Source organism: Salvelinus alpinus, chromosome 10 (genome assembly GCF_045679555.1).
Source record: "Salvelinus alpinus chromosome 10, SLU_Salpinus.1, whole genome shotgun sequence".
Taxonomy (NCBI): domain Eukaryota; kingdom Metazoa; phylum Chordata; class Actinopteri; order Salmoniformes; family Salmonidae; genus Salvelinus; species Salvelinus alpinus.
In genome coordinates this window covers 56,050,164-56,071,819 of record NC_092095.1, presented here as the reverse complement: position 1 = coordinate 56,071,819, position 21,656 = coordinate 56,050,164, and the positions used below count along the sequence as shown (strand labels likewise).

The window sequence follows — 21,656 nt, the reverse complement described above, 5'->3', positions numbered from 1 at the left end:
TGTTGGCCAAGGTTGGAGTCACCAGGAGGAAGGCATGGCCAGCCATTGAGAAATGCTTGTTGAAGTCTTCGATTATCACGGATTTATCGGTGGTGACCGTGTTACCTAGCCTCAGTGCAGTGGGCAGCTGGGAGGAGGTGCTCTTGTTCTCCATGGACTTTACAGTATCCCAGAACTTTTTGGAGTTAGAGCTACAGGATGCGAATTTCTGCTTGAAAAAGCTGGCCTTTGCTTTCCTGACTGACTGCGTGTATTGGTTCCTGACTTCCCTGAACAGTTGCATATCGCGGGGGCTCTTCGATGCTATTGCAGTTCGCCACAGGATGTTTTTGTGCTGGTCGAGGGCAGTCAGGTCTGGAGTGAACCAAGGGCTATATCTGTTCTTGGTTCTGCATTTTTTGAACGGAGCATGCTTGTCTAATATGGTGAGGAAGTAACATTTAAAGAATGACCAGGCATCCTCAACTGACGGGATGAGGTCAATATCCTTCCAGGGTACCCGGGCCAGGTCGATTAGAAAGGCCTGCTCGCAGAAGTGTTTTAGGGAGCGTTTGACAGTGATGAGGGGTGGTCGTTTGACCGCGGACCCGTGGCGGATACAGGCAATGAGGCAGTGATCGCTGAGATCTTGATTGAAGACAGCAGAGGTGTATTTGGAGGGCAGGTTGGTCAGGATAATGTCTATTAGGGTGCCCATGTTTACGGATTTAGGGTTGTACCTGGTGGGTTCCTTGATGATTTGTGTGAGATTGAGGGCATCAAGCTTGGATTGTAGGACTGCCGGGGTGTTAAGCATATCCCAGTTTAGGTCACCTAACAGAACAAACTCTGAAGCTAGATGGGGAGCGATCAATTCACAGATGGTGTCCAGGGCACAGCTGGGAGCTGAGGGGGGTCGGTAGCAGGCGGCAACAGTGAGAGACTTATTTCTGGAGAGATTAATTTTTAAAATTAGAAGTTCGAACTGTTTGGGCATAGACCTGGAAAGTATGACAGAACTTTGCAGGCTATCTCTGCAGTAGATTGCAACTCCTCCCCCTTTGGCAGTTCTATCTTGACGGAAAGTGTTATAGTTGGGTATGGAAATCTCAGAATTTTTGGTGGCCTTCCTAAGCCAGGATTCGGACACGGCAAGGACATCAGGATTGGCAGAGTGTGCTAAAGCGGTGAGTAAGGCAAACTTAGGGAGGAGGCTTCTGATGTTGACATGCATGAGGCCAAGGCTTTTTCGATCGCAGAAGTCAACAAATGAGGGTGACTGGGGACATGCAGGGCCTGGGTTTACCTCCACATCACCCGAGGAACAGAGGAGTAGTAGGATGAGGGTGCGGCTAAAGGCTATCAAAACTGGTCGCCTAGAGCGTTGGGGACAAAGAATAAAAGGAGCAGATTTATGGGCGTGGTAGAATAGATTCTGGGCATAATGTGCAGACAGGGGTATGGAGGGGCGCGGGTACAGCGGAGGCAAGCCCAGGCACTGGGTGATGATAAGAGAGGATGTATCTCTGGACATGCTGGTCTCAATGGGTGAGGTCACCGCATGTGTGGGGGGTGGGACAAAGGGGGTATCAGAGGTACGGAGAGTGGAACTACAGGGTCCATTGCAAACCAAAACAATGATAATGAAAACTAGCCTGAACAACAGTATGCAAGGCATATTGATATTTGAGAGAGACATACAATAAGGCATAAAGTGATTGCAGGTCTTGATTGGGAGAGCTAGCTAAAACAACAGGTAAGATAACAGCAGCAATAACAGGGTGCTAGTCTAACAGCAACAACAGGTAAAAATGGCGACGACTAGGCAGAGAGGGTCAGATTAACTACACACAGATCCTGAGTTAAAGCACAGAGCCGACAGATAAAACACAAATAAACAGAATGGAGTACCGTGAATTAATGGACAGTCAAGCATGCATCAGCTATGTAGCCAAGTGATCATAGTGTCCAGGGGGCAGCCGTAGATGGAGCAGGGAGGCCTCCACTAAGCTAGCACGCGGCGTTTAAAGTTAGTAGCCCGGGGGGTGGTCTGCTCAGACGGAGGGGGTCTGCTCAGACGTGGTCGTGTCGACAGAGAATCCAAGCCAGATGGCGATGGCGAAAGAGAGGTTGTGAATTGTAGAATTGTGTTTGCTAACTGGTGCTAGCTTCGTGGCAGTGGCGCTAGCTGCGCTAGCCGCAAGCTAGCTGTGAGGATCAGAAGCAGTGGCTCAGGGATTACGGCAGGAATCCGGCGTTGTTGTCGAGAGACAGTCCGATGCTGGTAAATTGGTGAGTAATATCCAGGCTAATAACAGGGCTGGTGTCTGTGCAGAAGGTAAAAGCTACTAGCAGCGGCAAAAAAAATGGCTAAATTAGCTTGTAGCTGGTATTGTAGCCCAAGAATTCGCTGGTAGATCTCTTCAGCTAGCCGGCAGATGGGCCTAGCTCGAGGCTAGCTCAAGGCTAACTGGTGCTTGCTTCGGGACAGAGGTGTTAGCCAGTAGTAGCCACTCGGTTGCAGCTAGCTAGCTGTGATGATACGGTGTAATTGTCCAGAGCTTGCGTCAGGAATCCGGTGATGTGGTAGAGAAAAAGCAGTCCTATATGCTCTGGGTTGATATCGCGCTTGCAGACTGGCAGGTATTGGCCCGGTATTGAAGCTGGCTGTGTCCGAGTTGAGGGTGAAGACCGCAGCAGTGGCTAACTGACTACTAGCTAGTAGCTAGTTATCTGGCTAGCTTCTGATTGGGGTTACGGTTCTAAAGTATAAAAAAAATAGCAGGTCCGTACCACATTGGGTGAGGCGGAATGTAGGAATGTATATTCAGTTCCTAGATGGAAAGTGAAATTAAAATATATACGAAATGTATACGAAAAATACGAAGACTATTTACTATTTACTATTTACACGCGACAGGACAATACAAACACACGTCCGACTGCCACGCCATCTTGGATGAGCCTGCACATCATGGTTCACCAGCAGCCCCAAACTTCTAAAAAATAAGCTACTGTACCAGCCAAACAAGCTTGCAAGAATTGTACTTAAACTCCCCCCTCATACTCATCTGGAGGTTGAGCATTTTTTCATGTCTATCTCTGTAATGTGTCTGTATCTATGTATTTATGTAAAAAGAATAGGGACAACATATGTTGTTTTTTTTACCGACAAATAAAATCAATCAATAAATTCAAACTGTGCAGCAGCCAATTGATGAATGGAAAGAGACATCTGTTACAAAACACCAAAAAGTCAAGCCCTACATTCTATACTGGGTAAGCCTACAAGGTAGGGAGGAAGGTATTTTCTGTTTGTCAAGATTGACACTTGGTATTTATTAGGATCCCCATTAGCCACTGCAAAAGCATCAGCTACTCTTCCTGGGGTCCACATAAACATGACATAGTACGGAACATTTTTAGTCAAGGACTGAAATACATTTAAAACATCACACATAGCCTACATATCAGTACATACACAATATCTAGGACTAATACAAAGTACAGTGCAAATTACAGTACAATATATATATAAAATGTCTGTGTTTCTTCTCAGTCCACTTTCTGCAGTAAGGTGTTCTTTTATCTGTTTTTTCAAACTTGAGTTACCTGTGGTGGCAGAGAGTTCCATGTAGTCATGGCTCTATTTAATACTGTGCGTTTCCCAGCCTCGGTTCTGGACCTGGGGACTAGTCTATTTATTGTGGTTTTGAAAATGCAAACCATGACATTGAAGTGCACGAAGTCGGCATGCATCGTTTATTGCTTGTGTGGTGCATTGGCACCGAAACCAGCCCCTCTCCCCCAGTAAATGTTGATCAGAATTGGGCTGCCTGTGTGAACACAACCTTTGATTGTCATCTGGTCTTGGGTCTATGTAACTACAGCCGATAGACCAGAGTGAGCCCAAATGGACACAACCACGGCTCTATATAACCTATAGCCTTCAAACTCAATGCTGGACCTCAAAGCCCATTCCACTACTTTTTTTCATTGTTCCCCTCCAATCAGGCACTGATTTAGACCTAGGACACCAATTGGGTGTAATTAATTATCAGATAGAACCTCATGAGGTAAGAGTTGAATACCCCTGACCTATAGCATATTTATTTTAAGCTATTAAGGTGAATGTATCGACTTATAGAAGGCCTAACCAACATATAATGATCTATTCGTTAACTAGAAGAGCAGCGTGGCTGATAAACATAATTTTTTTGTCACCCTGGTATGTTAGGGTATGGGTCGTGTCTAGCTCGGGTTGTCCTCGGGTCCATTCGGGTATGGGTCGTGTCTAGCTCGGGTTGTCCTCGGGTCCATTCGGGTATGGGTCTGATTGTTTTCAGGTCCGTTCACTGGCGGACTTACCATTAAACAGAAATAATGCCTCTGTTTGAGGCATAAATAAATAATACAAAAATTGCAGTAAGGCCAAATTCAATGTTTAATCAAATACATTTTTTCATATAGATTTTTGATACCTACATGGGTCCTAAAATTCAAAAGTAAATAGCTAAATGATCCTTGGTATGACCATCTTAAAACAATTCCATAGGTTAGCTTAATAGAAACCCAGCCCGGGCCCTTAGACTCTATGGGGTTAAAAGGTAATATATTTTTAAAGTTAAATTATATGTCTTTACTATAAATCCCTATTTTTAAATGAGGTGGGGCGGGGGGCCTCAGACTGGCCTCTGCCTGGGGCCTCCAAATTACTAAACTCGTCCCTGGGTCCGGGTCCAACTTTTTGGACAGGAGAAGAACTCCAATCCTTCCAATAAAGACTAAATTTATACATTTTCAGCACAGAGCTTCTCATTCCAGATCCTATTTGGGTGCCAATCTGGTATGATTGAATGACCACCCAAGTTTATACCAATTTCTAACTTTCTGTGTGTTGACTGCATATATTACTTTCTATTCTTATCCCAATCAATTTCACTGACCCTTACTTTTATATTTCTTTAATTGCCTTACTGGGTTGTTGTTCAAGAGAAATACACTGTTTGTGTCAGCTCAGATGGTAAACAGTAACCTAGGATCAAGAACAAAACCAGGAACGGTAACCAAACAGTAGGCGTGGCTTGGTTGACATAAACAGTTGTGTCCCTTAGTAACCAGGTTAGTGGTCTCAGTTTGGCATAGAAACTGAGAGCTGATCGATAGGTGTGTGACATACGGCTAAAGAGCTACAGGTAAATTGGGGACAGGAGAGTGGGGGTGTGTACAGCGGTGACCCTCAGTCACTTATTGCTGTGTGTGTGTGTGTGTGTGTGTGTGTGTGTGTGTGTGTGTGTGTGTGTGTGTGTGTGTGTGTGTGTGTGTGTGTGTGTGTGTGTGTGTGTGTGTGTGTGTGTGTTTTCTCCAACTTCACAGTGTGGAGAAAACTGTACTCTCAGAATGACTGATCCCATGCTTGACCAGATGACCAGACTCAAACTCAGGCTGCTGGAGAAGGTCATTGATTATTTGATTGATTGAGTTTTTAAAGTTTTGGATATCAAATAATCATCTGATCATTTACTTCGATAGACAGAAATGCCATGTTTTTAACTTATGAGTGTAACAAAGAGTAGTAAAAGAGATAATCTTTTCTGATGTTGCGAGTTCTGGCTGCACATGGCCTCTTGTTGACTACTGACTACTCACCTCCTGCTTGTCTTCATGTCCACAGAGACTGGAGAATGAGAGGGACAACAAGGACGGCAGAGCAGAATCTGCCCTATCCACCAGTAAGACTACAAAATGTTTGAAAACAAATATTGTAATGAAGCGTTGAAGTACAAGCAAACCCTGATTGTTCCTTTTTGTATGTGTAAGTTTTCTGACCTTACTTTATTCCTATTTCTGATTGGCCAGGGAGTTTTGATGGACAGGTGGATGCGCTGCACAGTGTGCTTAGACGAAAAAAGGACCTGCTGCAAAGACTGAGGGTATGACATCATTATTATTAAGATATTTATCACCATCATTATCATCAAACTCACATGGTAATGTCTGTGTGCGTGTTGCCTGCAGGAGCAGCACATGTTGGAGGACCTGAGCAGACCTCACACCTGGGGTGGGACAGGGAGACGGTACCGCCCAGACCTCCTCCCTCCTCCTGTCCCTCTGCCTCCTACTCCGGCCCCCATCCATATCTACCAGCCTGCCCTTGCACCCCCCGCTCCACCCCCGCCACAGCCCCCACGCATCATCCAGCAAATGGTGAGACAAAAATCCTTCTCTTTCTCTCCCTCTGTCTTCCTCTCCATCTATCTTCCTGTTGCTCTGCTTTTTCTCTTTCTCTCTTACACACAGACAGCTGATGCTATTTCTCTCTTGGTCTGTAGTTGCCCCAGCAGCCTACTACCTTCATACAGCAGTTACCACAGCAACAGCCCCTCATACAACAGATACCCCCTCCTCAGCCTTACCCTGCACCACGGTCTGGGAGCATCAAAGAAGGTAAACACACACACAAATGCAGCTACTGGTGTGTGTGTGTGTGTGTATATATAATGTTTATTTTCATGTATGTGTGTGTGTGTTAGACATGGTGGAGCTGATGTTGATGCAGAATGCTCAGATGCATCAGATCATAATGCACAACATGATGCTGAAAGCAATACCTCCCACGGCCCTGTCACCACCTAACCCAGGACAGGTCAGTATCACACACACCCACATCATTTATGTCAAATCGTATTTGTCACAAGCGCTGAATACAACAGTTGTAGACCTTACCGTGAAATTCTTACTTACAAGCCCTTAACCAACAATATAGTTCAAGAAATAGAGTTAAGAAAATATTTACTAAATAAAATAAAAAGTAACAGAATAAAATAATAACGAGGCTATTTAAAGGGGGTACCGGTACCGAGTCAATGTGCAGGGGTACAGGTTAGAAGAGGTCATTTGTACATGTAGGTAGGGGTAAAGTGACTATGCATAAATAATAAACAGTGCATAGCAGCAGTGTAAAAACAAAGGGGGGGGGGGGGGGGGGTCAATGTAAATAGTCCCGATTGCCATTTGATGATTAATTGTTCAGCAGTCTTATGGTTCCTGTCACCCACATACCAAAGATCATGCCTTTTTGGAATTCTTAACATCTTATATTTGTTACTTTGTTTTCATCTTGATGTTGACTTCATCCAGGATGTTGTTGTGAGGTCAGCGGTCAAACCAAGAGGAAACTCCGTCCACCACCATCACTACGGCCCCCAGGCCCAATTGCTACCTCCCATTGGCTATCCCATGTGGCCCTCGATGACGTCATCGCTACCTGAAGGGCAGGGCGGGCCTCATATGCCGTCCGTGCAGCATGTGACCGGCCCCATCTCATTGCCCCCACTCAACATGTATTAGCCTAGCCCTGAACAATATTCCCTAACCCCGATCTTGAGATATTGTCTTCATATTTCAAAATATATACAGATAGATGATTGATTGTAAATGTAAAATGTATACATTGATATTATGTTTGATAAGCATCGTTTCAGTATAGCCAAATATAATGGTTGAATGGAGAATTTGCTTCTTGGCACTGGCAACATGTTCTAAATTCAAATGTGTTGGCCTACTATGATTCGTGGTTGCAAAAGAGTGTGCAAATGACTAAGGTCTGTAAACATGCATCAGGACTTCAAAATAAATAAAACAAGATTTGCAAACATGCTTCTTGATCGGTTTTATTCTGTATTTAATCCAAATCACAAAACTCTTCATCTATCTGTCCTTGCTTCTTGTTCCGTTTTATTCTGTAGTTAATCCAAAACTCTCCATCTGTCAAACCTTGCTTCTTGGCACTGACCCACACCACAAGTAGAAGTCATACAGTACTCAAAACTAACTTAAGTTATTCTTACAGCAAATGCAAAAATAAAAACATCAGATTAGTTAGGAAATCAAATATTCTCATAATCCAAAAACAAAGTCACTCGCATTCATTGTCCAACCGTCATTTCTGAAAGTCACGTATGACATATTAGTCAAATGATCCATTAATTATTTTAACTCCCTGAAGTCCGTCCAAACACACCCACTGCATGCACATGAAACAAACAGAATTATAGTATGATTAACATGATCAACTCTGGTGCAGAGGCATGATGGGATACAGAGAAAACACTTGGACTCTTTCCCATGTAAGGAAAATGGCGAGAGGGTGAGACCACTAAGTGAAGATGAAGTTAGGAGGGAAAGAAAGGTAGAGCGAGAGAGGGCGCAACAGAGACAGAAATTAGGTAGGGGGGACTATTCCGGACTGAGCTGAATTGTGGCTCGTCCATGTTAAGGCATGGATATAAACCCACTAACTCTTATTAGAAATATAGGTGTATATATTATCTATAATCTACTGGTACATATCTATACCTCTGTGGTGTGTACCATTGCAAACTAGTCAGCAGATACTGTAAATACATACCAACATATATGTAATACACCCAGTACTATGAGTGGAAAAACTGGTTCCTATTGGAACTCATTTAGAAATACTGGTTCCTATTGGATCTCATGTAGAAATACTGGTTCCTATTGGATCTCATGTAGAAATACTGGTTCCTATTGGATCTCATGTAGAAATACTGGTTCCTATTGGATCACATGTAGAAATACTGGTTCCTATTGGATATCATGTAGAAATACTGGTTCCTATTGGATCTCATGTAGAAATACTGGTTCCTATTGGATCTCATGTAGAAATACTGGTTCCTATTGGATCTCATGTAGAGGGGAGAAGGGATCCAGATGTAGTGACAGAGAGATGGAGGGAGAGTTAGACTGCAGCTTGTAACATTGAGTAGACAGAGGTCTGTATAGCGAACCAGTAAGACTTACACTAGCAGAAGATAGCAGATCTATGGGGGGGTCAAGCTGTGTGAACACATTATCAAAAATGTTTGGCACACAAACAGATGTCCAGAAGATTGTTCATGATGTTGAGCGATGCCACGGTGAGAAAGTCTGTGTGTGCGCGCATGTGTACTGTATGTGTTTGTTTGTGTGTGTGTGTGTGTGTAAGGCGAGGCTATCTGAACACCCCCACGTTGATTGACAGGGCCACCTCTGGCTTCCTGGCCTTGATTGGCCCCATCTTCTTCTCTGGTCCCACCCCTTGGTTGGTCTCAACTTCAGCCCCCGCACCCTGCCCTCTACAGGAGTAAAGAGGAAATAGTATCAATGTAAACCATAGACATTTACTTATTTATAATAACTTTGTAACTATAAATACACTTTCTTGTAAAGCTAATGTCATACACAAAAAGCAGCGTCAACACTGTGACCTGAGTCACATTGGATATTTTAAGAAGCCCCACCCTTTCCTGCGTTGCTCCTTCTCTTCCCTCAACCTCTGCTCATCCTGTTGGGTGCTAAAGTCCCGGTTATTGTCAATCAACAGGTTCTGTCCAATCAGAAAACACCATGTTACTGTCAAAGTATTATCCAATCAGAAAACCATGTCACATTCAATAAGCAAGTTCTGTCCAATTAAAGCAGAATAGGCTGGAACGCAACCAATACGATGAACCACAGAGCTGCGTTTGTTACCTTGACACCGACGATGTCACCGTCTGTAAGGTGGAAAGGCGCTCCAAGCAGAGACTCCGCCTTTTTCTTCTTCTTCCGTTTGGACACCTGCTGGCTCTGTGTGCACGCATTATCAACAAGCGCCAGGAAGAGTCATAAAATAAACCATAGGAGAGTGACAATAAAACATCAGGCTCCCTCCCTCCCCATCTCTTACCCAGTTGGAGAAAGTCTCCCAGGTGTGTGTGTGTGGCTGGTGCTTGGCCAGTAGCAGGGAGTCAGGAGAGAGGCCGTATGTTGAGGCCAGGGCAGAGCGTAGCGATCTGGGGGAAGGGTCTCGAGAAGCATCCCAGACCAGGTCCTCTGGAGGGTAGTAACCCCTCTCCCCTGGCACCCCCATCTGGACACGCAGCAACACCTCCTTAGGACTGGGGGAGGGTGGAATGGGGCAATAAGATGGAGGGAGAGGAAGAGAAGAGCGAGGGATAACAACAGATCCAGAAATCATGTTTCCGATATCTGCTTAACTGACCAATGAGTAGAATAACCCCAGGCTTACCCAAGATCCTCTTCTCTCAGTAGCTGCTGCACACAAAACTCCACCCCACTGCACAACTTCAACTTCCTGTGAACAGATACTTGTTGTTGAGAAAAGGAAAGGGATGAGAGGAGAAAGACAGGAGTGAGAGGGAGGAGTGTGTGTGTGTGTGTACCTGAGTGTGTGTTGTTGTCCTCTGAGGATACGTCTCAGTCTCTGTCCCTCCAGCTGCCACACACGCAGAAACGCAGGAGTGGGCACACACACATACTGCAGCGCCGGCAGAGTCAGCACCTAACACACAGAGTATTAACACACAGCATGGACATACACACGGTAGAAGGAGCAGTATCAACACACACACACACACACACACACACACACACACACACACACACACACACACACACACACACACACACTACCTGAGTCTTCAGCTCTTCCAGTGTAGCCTCCTCTGAGATCTCCACCTGTCCCACAGTCCTCAGCTCCACCATGGCCCCGCCCACTAAACACACACATTTTAACCAGTGGACATAGTTTCATACCTTCATACCTACTTTCATACTGTGTGTGTGCCTTACCTGCAGTCATGACCTCCAACCTCTGACCCTCCGTGGACCCCTCGGCTGTGCCGCTGACCTCTGTTTCCATAGAGACCACAGGATAGGCTCTTGGCTCCACATACAGCCAGACTGACAGCTTCAGAAAACCCTGAGAGAGAGAGGGGGGACGTGAGAGGGGGAATACGTGTCTGTAGAGAGTGAATGGGGTTGTAAGAGAACAGGAAGTTGAGTGTACCTTGGGAGGAAGTCGTCCCTCAGTAATCACCAGAGCGTCTCCATGACTCATCTTCAGCTCTGAGAGAGACGCCTCCTGGGGAAGAAACGAGAGAGAGAGATTGTGGCAGTGAGTGAAAAAGAGAGCGGAAAATGTATCCCACTTCTTGATTTCGCTTAAGCAATAATTTATTAGAACCCAGGGACTATCGTGACAATAACACCCGACTATGGTCTGTTCTTAAAACCGACGCGGAGGTACGAGGAAACATCCCTTAGGAGGGTGTTATTCACGATAATCCCCAGGTTCGAGTGCCCTTATTGCTTTAACAAAACAATTGCCAACATATAAAAAAAGATTAACAACCTGTTTTCATAAAAATGAGTACATTTGTTTTATTTCATCCTTCCACCAGACAATATAGTCAGAGCAAAAGCCAGTGCTGAGATTCTGAAGTTGCTAGCCAAGCGGGCTGGTTGTCTATTCTATTGACATGGTTGTCAGCCAAGCGGGCTGGTTGTCTATTCTATTGACATGGTTGTCAGCCAAGCGGGCTGGTTGTCTATTCTATTGACATGGTTGTCAGCCAAGCGGGCTGGTTGTCTATTCTATTGACATGGTTGTCAGCCAAGCGGGCTGGTTGTCTATTCTATTGACATGGTTGTCAGCCAAGCGGGCTGGTTGTCTATTCTATTGACATGGTTGTCAGCCAAGCGGGCTGGTTGTCTATTCTATTGACATGGTTGTCAGCCAAGCGGGCTGGTTGTCTATTCTATTGACATGGTTGTCAGCCAAGCGGGCTGGTTGTCTAGTCTATTGACATGGTTGTCAGCCAAGCGGGCTGGTTGTCTATTCTATTGACATGGTTGTCAGCCAAGCGGGCTGGTTGTCTATTCTATTGACATGGTTGTCAGCCAAGCGGGCTGGTTGTCTATTCTATTGACATGGTTGTCAGCCAAGCGGGCTGGTTGTCTATTCTATTGACATGGTTGTCAGCCAAGCGGGCTGGTTGTCTATTCTATTGACATGGTTGTCAGCCAAGCGGGCTGGTTGTCTATTCTATTGACATGGTTGTCAGCCAAGCGGGCTGGTTGTCTATTCTATTGACATGGTTGTCAGCCAAGCGGGCTGGTTGTCTATTCTATTGACATGGTTGTCAGCCAAGCGGGCTGGTTGTCTATTCTATTGACATGGTTGTCAGCCAAGCGGGCTGGTCGTCCATTCTAAGCAAAACACTTTTTGCATTGCAAGTTGGCTTCTTCTCCTTGGCCAACTAGTCAACTAAAAGCAAACCCACAATCACGACAAGCAGCTGAACTGACAGCAAACTATGTGCATTTTCGTTTGTTTTACCTTTATTTCTATTGCCATTTCTTTGGATATATCCATTATAATGAGTCTCCTCTGGACACGATCATTCTCTATGGCACGGTGGAGATCGCAAAAAAACCCTGCAACATTGTTGCACAGGTCAGCTTGGCAGGCAACAAGGTTTAGACAAACCTCAACTGTTGCAAACCAAATGCTAGGATGGAAGCATAGGGAAATCCTGTCGAGACATTTCTCTCCAGGGGAGTTTATTAATTGCCTGGCTGGGCTGTGGGACGCTGAAGGAGCTTTGATCATTCAAATGAAAACTGTTAAGAAGCATTATCCGGGAGATTGTCATAAATAACTCCCTGTATCAACCAATCAGCATCCAAACAACCCGTTTTATAATTCTGGTTACTGACCTCGTCCATCAAAGCCTCTCCCACCTCCTCACACCAGTCCAGCCTCCTTAGATGCCAACCGTTCCCTGTACACACACACACACACACACACACACACTATTAACCCACATCATTAACCCACACCATTAACACAAATGCACACACAGGGGAGAAGAGACACGCTCTATAATCTAGTAGTTTTACCTTCAAGTCTTGCTGACTCCAACATTGTCTTGAGACACTACAATAGAATGTATAGATAGGATTAGCACTCATTAGCAGAGAAGCAGATACACTGTCTGACAGAGAGACAGACACAGGCAGGCAGGCAGATAGACAGACCAGCAGACCAAACAATACGCAGTCAGTCCCCACCTGTTTAACCGTGCTGGACTGCTCTACAATGATTTCCCCCTCCAAGCCAGAGGAGGGTGCTGTCCCCACACTGAAGTACAGGAACAGCTGTGTGTCTTTGGGGGCCGTTCCAGGACAGAGGGACAGGGAGGTCATCAGCCTAACCCCAGCGTCACGAACACTCAGCTCCTCACACACTGTGGGAGGCAACACACACGACAGGGCTTGACATTCAGGTAAATTTGCCAGTGGCACACCGGGCCATCGCCAACTGAAAGCTACTGCCCCCCCCCAAAAAAAATATTGAGATCAGGTGATTTTATCTTTAGTTTGCGTGCTGAGCAAGTTAGCCGATAATACCTACCCTCCATACAGAAATGATGACATTTTACTTGACAATATCACATTTACATTGATTGATTGGAGGGGAAAATAATACTTTGCGTAATCTCAAAAATGGTGTTATTGTTAGCGATTTTGAACAGTCAGCAGGCTACAGGGCCAATCAAATATGTTTTATCTTCAGCTACAGTTTGTTTTCCCGGTTTCCGAGTTCTCACTATCAAAATCACACTTTTTAAAATGATTTATAGAAAAAAAAAAATAATTGGACGTTCCAAGTCCACAACAATGCTTACTCCACATCTGGAGACCCCTTTTAAGGTCTGGGAATAATCACAAATAGACCTACTGTGTAGTCAACATTTAACTGGGAAGGTTATGGAAAGCCTTTAGAAGCGTTCATTCAAACAGAGCATGATGACAAAACTGTGCATTGCAAAGATTTAACCACGACTTGGGCCAAACATCGTAAATACCTGTTTTACGTACCCACTGTTGCCTTATAATATCTACCAGTTGAAAGTTGAAACATCTTCCCTACATACCCTACCAGCAACCCTACTACTGTCCTTCTTCTGTGTGCTGCTCCACGCGACAACCAGTGGCGAGCTGCTCTTTCTTGCTGCCTGACAGATGAACTAGTCTGTGTGCTTGTGATAATCTGCATAAAGAACTAACAGCTTTGGGAATTTGTCTGTTTTTTCAACAATTATATATAGCCTGGACTGTAAATAGCATTATTACAACAACAAAAAATTGGGGGGGGGGGGGGTCATTGACGCGGAGGATTGACTGGCCCAGAGTGCTTCCAAAACCTCCCCGGGCCAGCAGGCAGCCCTGTATGTCGAGCCCTGCATCAATACATAAATTAAATTAGTACAAAGTAAGAGTTGCATGTGTTTATGTGTGAGGGTCATTGGGGGTTACAGTACCTGGGGGCAGGAGTTTCCCTGTACGGTCCACCTGCCTCAAACAGCATGCCACACCTGGACAGAGATAAACACACTAGTGAAGAGACAACAAACACATATCTATGATAATAATACTGGCTGCTACTATTAGGAGTGGTAATAATAACAGTATCTGACCTGCTAGCTGCTGCTATTAGGAGTGGTAATAATAACAGTATCTGACCTGCTAGCTGCTGCTATTAGGAGTGGTAATAATAACAGTATCTGACCTGCTAGCTGCTGCTATTAGGAGTGGTAATAATAACAGTATCTGACCTACAGCTGCTGCTATTAGGAGTGGTAATAATGACAGTATCTGACCTGCTAGCTGCTGCTATTAGGAGTGGTAATAATAACAGTATCTGACCTGCTAGCTGCTGCTATTAGGAGTGGTAATAATAACAGTATCTGACCTGCTAGCTGCTGCTATTAGGAGTGGTAATAATAACAGTGTCTGACCTGCTAGCTGCTGCTATTAGGAGTGGTAATAATAACAGTATCTGACCTGCTAGCTGCTGCTATTAGGAGTGGTAATAATAACAGTATCTGACCTGCTAGCTGCTGCTATTAGGAGTGGTAATAATAACAGTATCTGACCTGCTAGCTGCTGCTATTAGGAGTGGTAATAATAACAGTATCTGACCTGCTAGCTGCTGCTATTAGGAGTGGTAATAATAACAGTATCTGACCTGCTAGCTGCTGCTATTAGGAGTGGTAATAATAACAGTATCTGACCTGCTAGCTGCTGCTATTAGGAGTGGTAATAATAACAGTATCTGACCTGCTAGCTGCTGCTATTAGGAGTGGTAATAATAACAGTATCTGACCTGCTAGCTGCTGCTATTAGGAGTGGTAATAATGACAGTATCTGACCTGTTAGCTGCTGCTATTAGGAGTGGTAATAATAACAGTATCTGACCTGCTAGCTGCTGCTATTAGGAGTGGTAATAATGACAGTATCTGACCTGCTAGCTGCTGCTATTAGGAGTGGTAATAATGACAGTATCTGACCTGCTAGCTGCTGCTATTAGGAGTGGTAATAATGACAGTATCTGACCTGCTAGCTGCTGCTATTAGGAGTGGTAATAATAACAGTATCTGACCTGCTAGCTGCTGCTATTAGGAGTGGTAATAATAACAGTATCTGACCTGCTAGCTGCTCCTGTAGCTGTAGCTCCGCTATAGCCCTCTGTTTCACCTCACACAGCAGCTAGAAAAGAACACACACCCACACATTAACATACTAAACACACACACATTAATATACTAAACACACACACATTAATATACTAAACACACACACACATTAATATTCTAAACACACACACATTAATATACTAAACACACACACATTAATATACTAAACACACACACATTAATATACTAAACACACACACATTAATATACTAAACACACACACACATTAATATACTAAACACACACACATTAATATACTAAACACACACACATTAATATACTAAACACACACACATTAATATACTAAACACACACACATTAATATACTAAACACACACACATTAATATACTAAACACACACACATACACACAAATATAGTAAACACACACTAATCTACTAAACACACATACACACTTGCTAGCTCACCATGTTTCCAGAGGCAGGGACCTTTGCCCTCATCCTCTCCTCCTCTTCCTCCCCCTCTCCTCCTCCTCCTCTTCTTCTTCTTCTCTCTGGTCGGTATTCCACCTGAAGCCAGCGACAGTCTGATGGTGTTGTCACGGTTACCATATCACCACTCACACTGAACACACTGGGAGAGAGAGACATTACACACACAGCCATAGCAAAGACACAAACTACACCTCATGTCTGTCACTCACTTACGCAGACAGACACACTGCTGCACACACACACCACGCTGCCCACCTGCTGTCCTGTGTCTGTGGCTCCAGCACCAGCAATGCGTCTCCATCCTTCAAGGCCAGCTCCTTCAGGGTCCTCTGCATGTCTCCAGGAGGGAATACCCTCCACCCGCTGGCCCCACCTCCCTCCCCTCCTCCCTCTCCTCCCCTCTTCTCCTGACACAGGAGGCTCTCCTGTGGCTCCCCTAATGCCTCCCTCACCTCTCCTAGAGTCACCCTCCCAGCAAACCCCCTCGACTCCTTCGACAGCCCCGAGCCTCCTTCCTCTCCCTCGCCTCCCCCCTCCTCATCCCCTCCCTCCCCCTCTTCTCCCAGATAGGGGCGAACCACGGTCAGCAGCAATGGTTCCCACTCGGCTCCTATTTGGACAGTCGCCCCACAAACCTGAGGAAATAAAGGGGATATGATATGACCCGACAGCCATTTTGGTTCTAGGACGTCCAGTAGCAGTGTGTACAACGGTGGATTGTGTTGATTCGAGTGTGTCTCCTCACCTCTCTGCCGTTCCACACAAACAGATCAGTGCCAGTCAAGATGCCTGCACTGTAGAGAGACACCTCATCATCTGAAACACACGTACTACAGTTCAGTATGAACTGTCACAGAATGTACATGTAGGAAAAGTGTGTGTGTGTCTCACCTGTGAGAGTGTTGTAGAGGTGAAGGCCGGCTGGCAGACATTTGGCCACAGTCAGAGCCATATCCCCCTCCCAGAGATCCTGCATCTGAACACACACACACTGATTTGAGCTTTTTGCAAAGTGCCATGGCGTCATTTAGGAAGTCAGTTAATGAGTCACGATGATGACGTCACCTGGTAGATGATCATTCGCAAGTCTCCTACGGTCCTGCGGAAGTCGAAGTTGAGGTTGGTGGCCTCTTTCTGCTCTATGCTGATTGGCTTAAGAGTTCCGTTCTCCAACCTATAGCGCGGCGCTAGATGGAGACGCAGCTCAACACTGTTATTGCTGGCCTCAAACTCCTCCCTATAGCAGCGTACACACACACACACACACACACACACACACACACACACACACACACACACACACACACACACACACAAACGGATAGACAAAAAACATCAGCAAAACATAACAAAAAACAGTGTGTGTGTGTGTGTGTGTGTGTGTGTGTGTGTGTGTGTGTGTGTGTGTGTGTGTGTGTGTGTGTACGTGAGTACCGTCTCTGTTGTAGTCTTCTGTTCTCCTCTTCAGCCATCTCCAAGAGGTGAGGGGGAACCTTATACCCAGGGTTCCTCAGGGCTGCCAGGGGGAAAACCTCATTTGAAAGAATGTATACGTGTGCGTTTTCACGTCTCTCCTTCACCATCTCTCTTTCTCTCCCACTCGCATCAGGTTTGGATGTGGCTCTCCTTTTTTTTCACTCACTCACTCACTCTCTCCCTTTCCTTCTTACACCTCTCTCCCACACACAAACACTCACAAACACAAACACACAAACACCCACGTACCTCCAGAAGGCCTGTGTAGCAGTGTCTTCCTGTAGAACAGCATGTAGGCACTCTCCTTTCCCTGGTACATTTTCTCTACGTCTCTCTCATGGATCGACGTCACTGTGGAGTCATTCAGATCAAACCAGTGGCTGCCCTGTGGAGAGATGGAGAGAGGAAGAAAGATGAATGGAGATTCAGAGAGAGACAGAAAAGAGATTTAAACATAACCAAATGCAGCATCAACATAGCAGACACACCATCATTAAAGCAGAACCATGAGCGCTCTAACTAGTGTACCTGTGGTTCTGCTGCAGTCTCCAGTCCTGGTTCTGGTTGGGGGTTGGCTGTGTTGTTGTGGACTGGGTCTGGGGTAGAGCTAGAGCCAGGGGTTGGGTGGGCTGGGCTGGAGGGCTGGGTCACCGGGCTAGGGGGGTTGGCTTTCAGGGCCACCCGAGTGCCATTATTGACCAACACAAACACATCACTGTGGTTCTGGAGGAACTGCAGAGGGACAGGGGGATGAGTAGAAGGATAACATGTAGAACGATGTAGAGGAGATCAGGAAAGGTAATTTCCCTTATGTGACGTTGTGGAGCTCTTGGGGGACGCCCATCAGTCATGTCCTACCTTGCCTATGGGGCCGTGGAATTTCCTGTACTTCTTGCTCCAGGAAGAACCGATCTTGTCCATCAGTCTCTGGCCCAGCTGGTCCAGCAGCACGCTCCTGCTCTCCTCCTACAGGCCAGGAGGGGAACAACACCACATTAAGATCAGACACAGTCACTGGACCTACTGACGATCTGGCCCATGGTGCTCTCATTCCATCGGGTTAAACCAGCATGCTTTGCGTTACCTGGGCTATTATGGAGGAGAGTACAGATAGAGGGTCGTCTTTCTCCGGCTCAGGATACACTCTCACTTCCTTCTTCTTCTGAACCTTGGGTTTGGAATCCTCCTCCTGATACAAACGCACGCGCGTAAATACAAAGACACACACAAACACACACTTCGCTATTAGCACACTTAGTGACATACTCTAAGCCTCGATTGTCTGATATGCAATTGTTGTTCTCCCCTCCTCCCTCCCGCGCTCTCTCACCGGCGGTTCCCACAAGCCGAGGTGGTCCATGTCTTTGATGTAGACGTGGTAATGGCCGCCATAGCAGCCTCCCTTATGGATGATGACAGAGAAGAGTTCATAGGAGTACTCCGAGTCCTCGTCTTCAGTCTGGGAGAATAGGGTGACATAGCATAGTCATTAGGCCTTATAATGCGACATAACATATTCTTAAATGGTTTGACATTGTTTTAACTAAGTCATGTAGAATACACACAGAGTAAGTGGCAGTGAAGCAATGCAGATCAATGTCGGTGGAGGTTGTACCTGTTCACAGAAGGGCCTGAGGTTGATGGTGAGAGGGAAGGTGTAGCGACCAGTCTCCTTGTAACGCTCGCACCTGGCAAAATCAAAGTTAAACCTCAACAGAGACACTGTCAGGAAGGGAGGGAGCTTCCTCAGCTTGGCAGACTGCAGAGGGGGGAGAGAGAGAAAAAGAGGGAGCAAGGGAGAGAGAGTTCTAGAATCAGTACCAATTCTAGAATAAACAAGTACAATTTCAACCCATGCCAATACTCCTACTAACCTTAGCAGCAGTGACTAGTTGGTCACACTGGCCACAGCGGTAGAGGTTACTGCCTTCAAACATCTCCTCTTCCACAAACATGTCCCAGAGCGCCCCCTCCAGGCCACACACGCCACGTACACACACTGTCAGGTCCAGGAAGTCCTCCTGAGAGCCAAGAGAAAGAGGTGTAAGCAACACAAAGATAAAACTGGTACATGTGTGTATCTCAATCTCTACATTCAAAAACTCAATCATGGACACTCTTACTGACAGTTGTGGCTGCTTGCGTGATGTATCGTTGTCTCTACCTTCTTGTCTGTGCCCACTAATGTTTGTACCCTGTTTTGAGCTGCTACCATGTTGTGCTGCTGCCATGTTGTGTTGCTACCATGTTGTTGTCATGTGTTGCTACCATGCTGTGTTGTCATGTGTTGCTGCCATGCTGTGTTGTTGTCTTGGGTCTCTCTTTCTCTTATGTAGTGTTGTGTTGTCTCTCTTGTCGTGATGTGTGTTTTGTCCTATATTTATAATCACAGCCCCAGTCCCCGCAGGAGGCCTTTTGCCTTAAGTAAATAAGAATTTGTTCTTAACTGACTTGCCTAGTTAAATAATGGTTAAATAAATAAAAACCTGTCTCTGGCTGATGTTGCCACACTCTTTGCAGAGGATGCTGTTGACAGTGGTGCCATGGTAGAGGTGCTGGATGAACCCACTACCGCTGGTGTCCACCAGGGAGTGCTCTAGGGCACTGAACAGAATCCTGTTCAACTCCTGCACATCATGTTGCCTGCTCTCCTATGGGAGAGAGATGAGAGAGAGTGGTAAGCAATACACTGTAGGAGAACGCGATGTAGCATTATATAAAGCAAGCCTCATTCTCTAGTTTAGTCCCTGCATCACGCACACTGCCATTCATACACACACTCGTTCACATGCTCGTGTTCACACACACTACCTCGCTGTTGTTCCATCCAAAGCTGTCAGTGAGATCAGCAGTAGAGGCACTCTGTTGGTCCACCAAGAGTAGACGAGCAAACAGCCTCTGGAGCTCCAATGGAATAACCCTGACCTGAGGGACAGAGTTAATGTACTACTCAAACACACCAATACAAATAAAGACATGCACACAGTGACGAACACACACTTCCATGGTTGGTTCCTTACCTTGGCCTCTGGTTTGTCTTTGTCCTCCAGGCAGCCCAATTCCTTTGGACCCAGACTGAACAGCTCCTCTACACACGCACAAGCACACACACACACACACACACACACACACACACACACACACACACACACACACACACACACACACACACACACACACACACACACACACACACACACACACACACACACACACACACACACACACACACACACACGTTATTGCAAATACAGTATGAACCAAAGATAGAACGTCAAGTGACTTGACCTCTCACCTCTGAACTCCGGGGTGAAGAGCAGGGTCTGGAGCAGGGAGTTGAGGTAGCACGTCCCTCCCTGGTTTTTAATCCCGCTGAGATTCACTCTTCCCCGGGGTGGAGGTGGCTCCCCTTCCCCCTTTACAACTCTACCTCCTGAGGGAGCCAGAGAAAATCCCTCCTCCTCTTCCTCGAAAAGACTCCCAAACATGGCTGGGCTTGCGTCTGTTTCTCTCTTTCCTGTGAAACGCACCTTCAGGGGACTGAATTGAATGTCTAATTGTGTTAGCTAACTAATAACTCCTCTTGCTATCTCATCTTGGTCTTGCCTAGCTCTCTGTTGATAGTAGTGGGACTGACTCTGAAATAAGACGACTTTACAGGGGTAAACATAGCTATGAATAGATAACTAATGTGTTCCCGTATAGTGATCGAGTTATAGCAATTATTGTTGCGGTTAACTAACAAGCTATACAATCATTGCCCTTACAACACGAGTTCATTTAGTGTGAACTGAGTTTACAACAGCTAAATTCGGACCGGTGACAGGCAACTATCCTACCTGGCTATCTGACTCGTTAGCCAACAAGCAAAACGTGTTTCAGCGTTCCTGACGCAAATAGAGCTTTAACTCCAGAAATCTCCTAATGCTTTTTTGTAAAGTTATAATCGAAGCCAAACTCTGTCTACATTCCTCTGTTTTAAATAAGAGAAAAAACGAAAAAACGTAAATAAAAACACCATTGATGAACAGTGCGCAGCCATAATGTCCTAAAGCCAAAGGGTAGAGTGCGGCATTGTGGTAGTTGTAGTGTCGTTTTAAAATCACAGGTTGGCACCTCGGCTGAAAAAACTACATGTCCACCAAGTCTTCTCTTCGATTTTGCAAGAGCATCAAGCCTCTTGTAGTTTTTATAACATGGCTTGTCTGTCATCCGGTGGATATCTCAAACACACACAACAGATAAATCTGAACTGAAATGTGATGTATTTTCTGCTGGTATTCTTAAAGAAGGTTCATATGTGGCTACAAACCTGCTGGTCTTTTAACCACCTGTTCAGTTGTTGTGTAAAGGCACTGACA

General features: G+C 45.6%; 2 protein-coding genes across 4 annotated transcripts; one reads left to right on the top strand and one right to left on the bottom strand.

The window, feature by feature from the left end:
- The first annotated feature begins 1,590 nt into the window (after positions 1–1,590).
- c10h21orf58 (chromosome 10 C21orf58 homolog) lies at positions 1,591–7,638 on the top strand. 2 transcript variants are annotated; one of them, XM_071329747.1, is made up of 8 exons: positions 1,591–1,735; positions 5,356–5,436; positions 5,654–5,711; positions 5,839–5,912; positions 5,998–6,186; positions 6,312–6,426; positions 6,513–6,625; positions 7,120–7,638. In XM_071329747.1, the coding sequence occupies exons 2-8, from the start codon at positions 5,380–5,382 to the stop codon at positions 7,327–7,329; spliced, it is 816 nt and encodes a 271-aa protein (XP_071185848.1). In that variant the 5' UTR covers positions 1,591–1,735; positions 5,356–5,379; the 3' UTR covers positions 7,330–7,638. The 2 variants fall into 2 exon arrangements, with proteins under 2 accessions (XP_071185848.1, XP_071185846.1); XM_071329745.1 differs by lacking the exon at positions 1,591–1,735 and adding an exon at positions 2,136–2,271.
- On the bottom strand, positions 7,637–21,351 carry LOC139532303 (ubiquitin carboxyl-terminal hydrolase 40-like). 2 transcript variants are annotated; one of them, XM_071329743.1, is made up of 31 exons: positions 20,591–21,351; positions 20,316–20,383; positions 20,107–20,220; positions 19,782–19,946; positions 19,170–19,316; positions 18,911–19,054; positions 18,626–18,754; positions 18,380–18,484; positions 18,154–18,261; positions 17,824–18,027; positions 17,545–17,680; positions 17,254–17,335; positions 16,885–17,056; positions 16,711–16,795; positions 16,565–16,635; positions 16,075–16,454; positions 15,793–15,958; positions 15,318–15,378; positions 14,151–14,204; positions 12,898–13,073; positions 12,727–12,763; positions 12,544–12,608; positions 10,832–10,906; positions 10,615–10,744; positions 10,456–10,538; positions 10,206–10,324; positions 10,052–10,117; positions 9,710–9,920; positions 9,514–9,609; positions 9,282–9,367; positions 7,637–9,116 (listed from the first exon to the last, which is right to left on the bottom strand). In XM_071329743.1, exons 1-31 carry the CDS (start codon positions 20,781–20,783, stop codon positions 8,993–8,995), a joined length of 3,852 nt encoding a protein of 1,283 aa, XP_071185844.1. In that variant the 5' UTR covers positions 20,784–21,351; the 3' UTR covers positions 7,637–8,992. The 2 variants fall into 2 exon arrangements, with proteins under 2 accessions (XP_071185844.1, XP_071185845.1); XM_071329744.1 differs by having other exon boundaries at positions 15,793–15,949.
- Between the last annotated feature and the right edge of the window lie 305 nt (positions 21,352–21,656).

Excerpts from the sequence above, each read along its gene's own strand:
- c10h21orf58 (XM_071329747.1), top strand. The coding sequence starts at position 5,380 with ATGACTGATCCCATGCTTGACCAGATGACCAGACTCAAACTCAGGCTG. Across the intron at positions 5,437-5,653 it reads AACTCAGGCTGCTGGAGAAG|AGACTGGAGAATGAGAGGGA; the intron begins GTCATTGATTAT and ends TCATGTCCACAG. Across the intron at positions 6,626-7,119 it reads CACCACCTAACCCAGGACAG|GATGTTGTTGTGAGGTCAGC; the intron begins GTCAGTATCACA and ends GACTTCATCCAG.
- LOC139532303 (XM_071329743.1), bottom strand. The coding sequence starts at position 20,783 with ATGTTTGGGAGTCTTTTCGAGGAAGAGGAGGAGGGATTTTCTCTGGCT. Across the intron at positions 19,317-19,781 it reads GCAACATCAGCCAGAGACAG|GAGGACTTCCTGGACCTGAC; the intron begins GTTTTTATTTAT and ends CTTGGCTCTCAG. Across the intron at positions 19,055-19,169 it reads AACTAGTCACTGCTGCTAAG|TCTGCCAAGCTGAGGAAGCT; the intron begins GTTAGTAGGAGT and ends CCCCCTCTGCAG.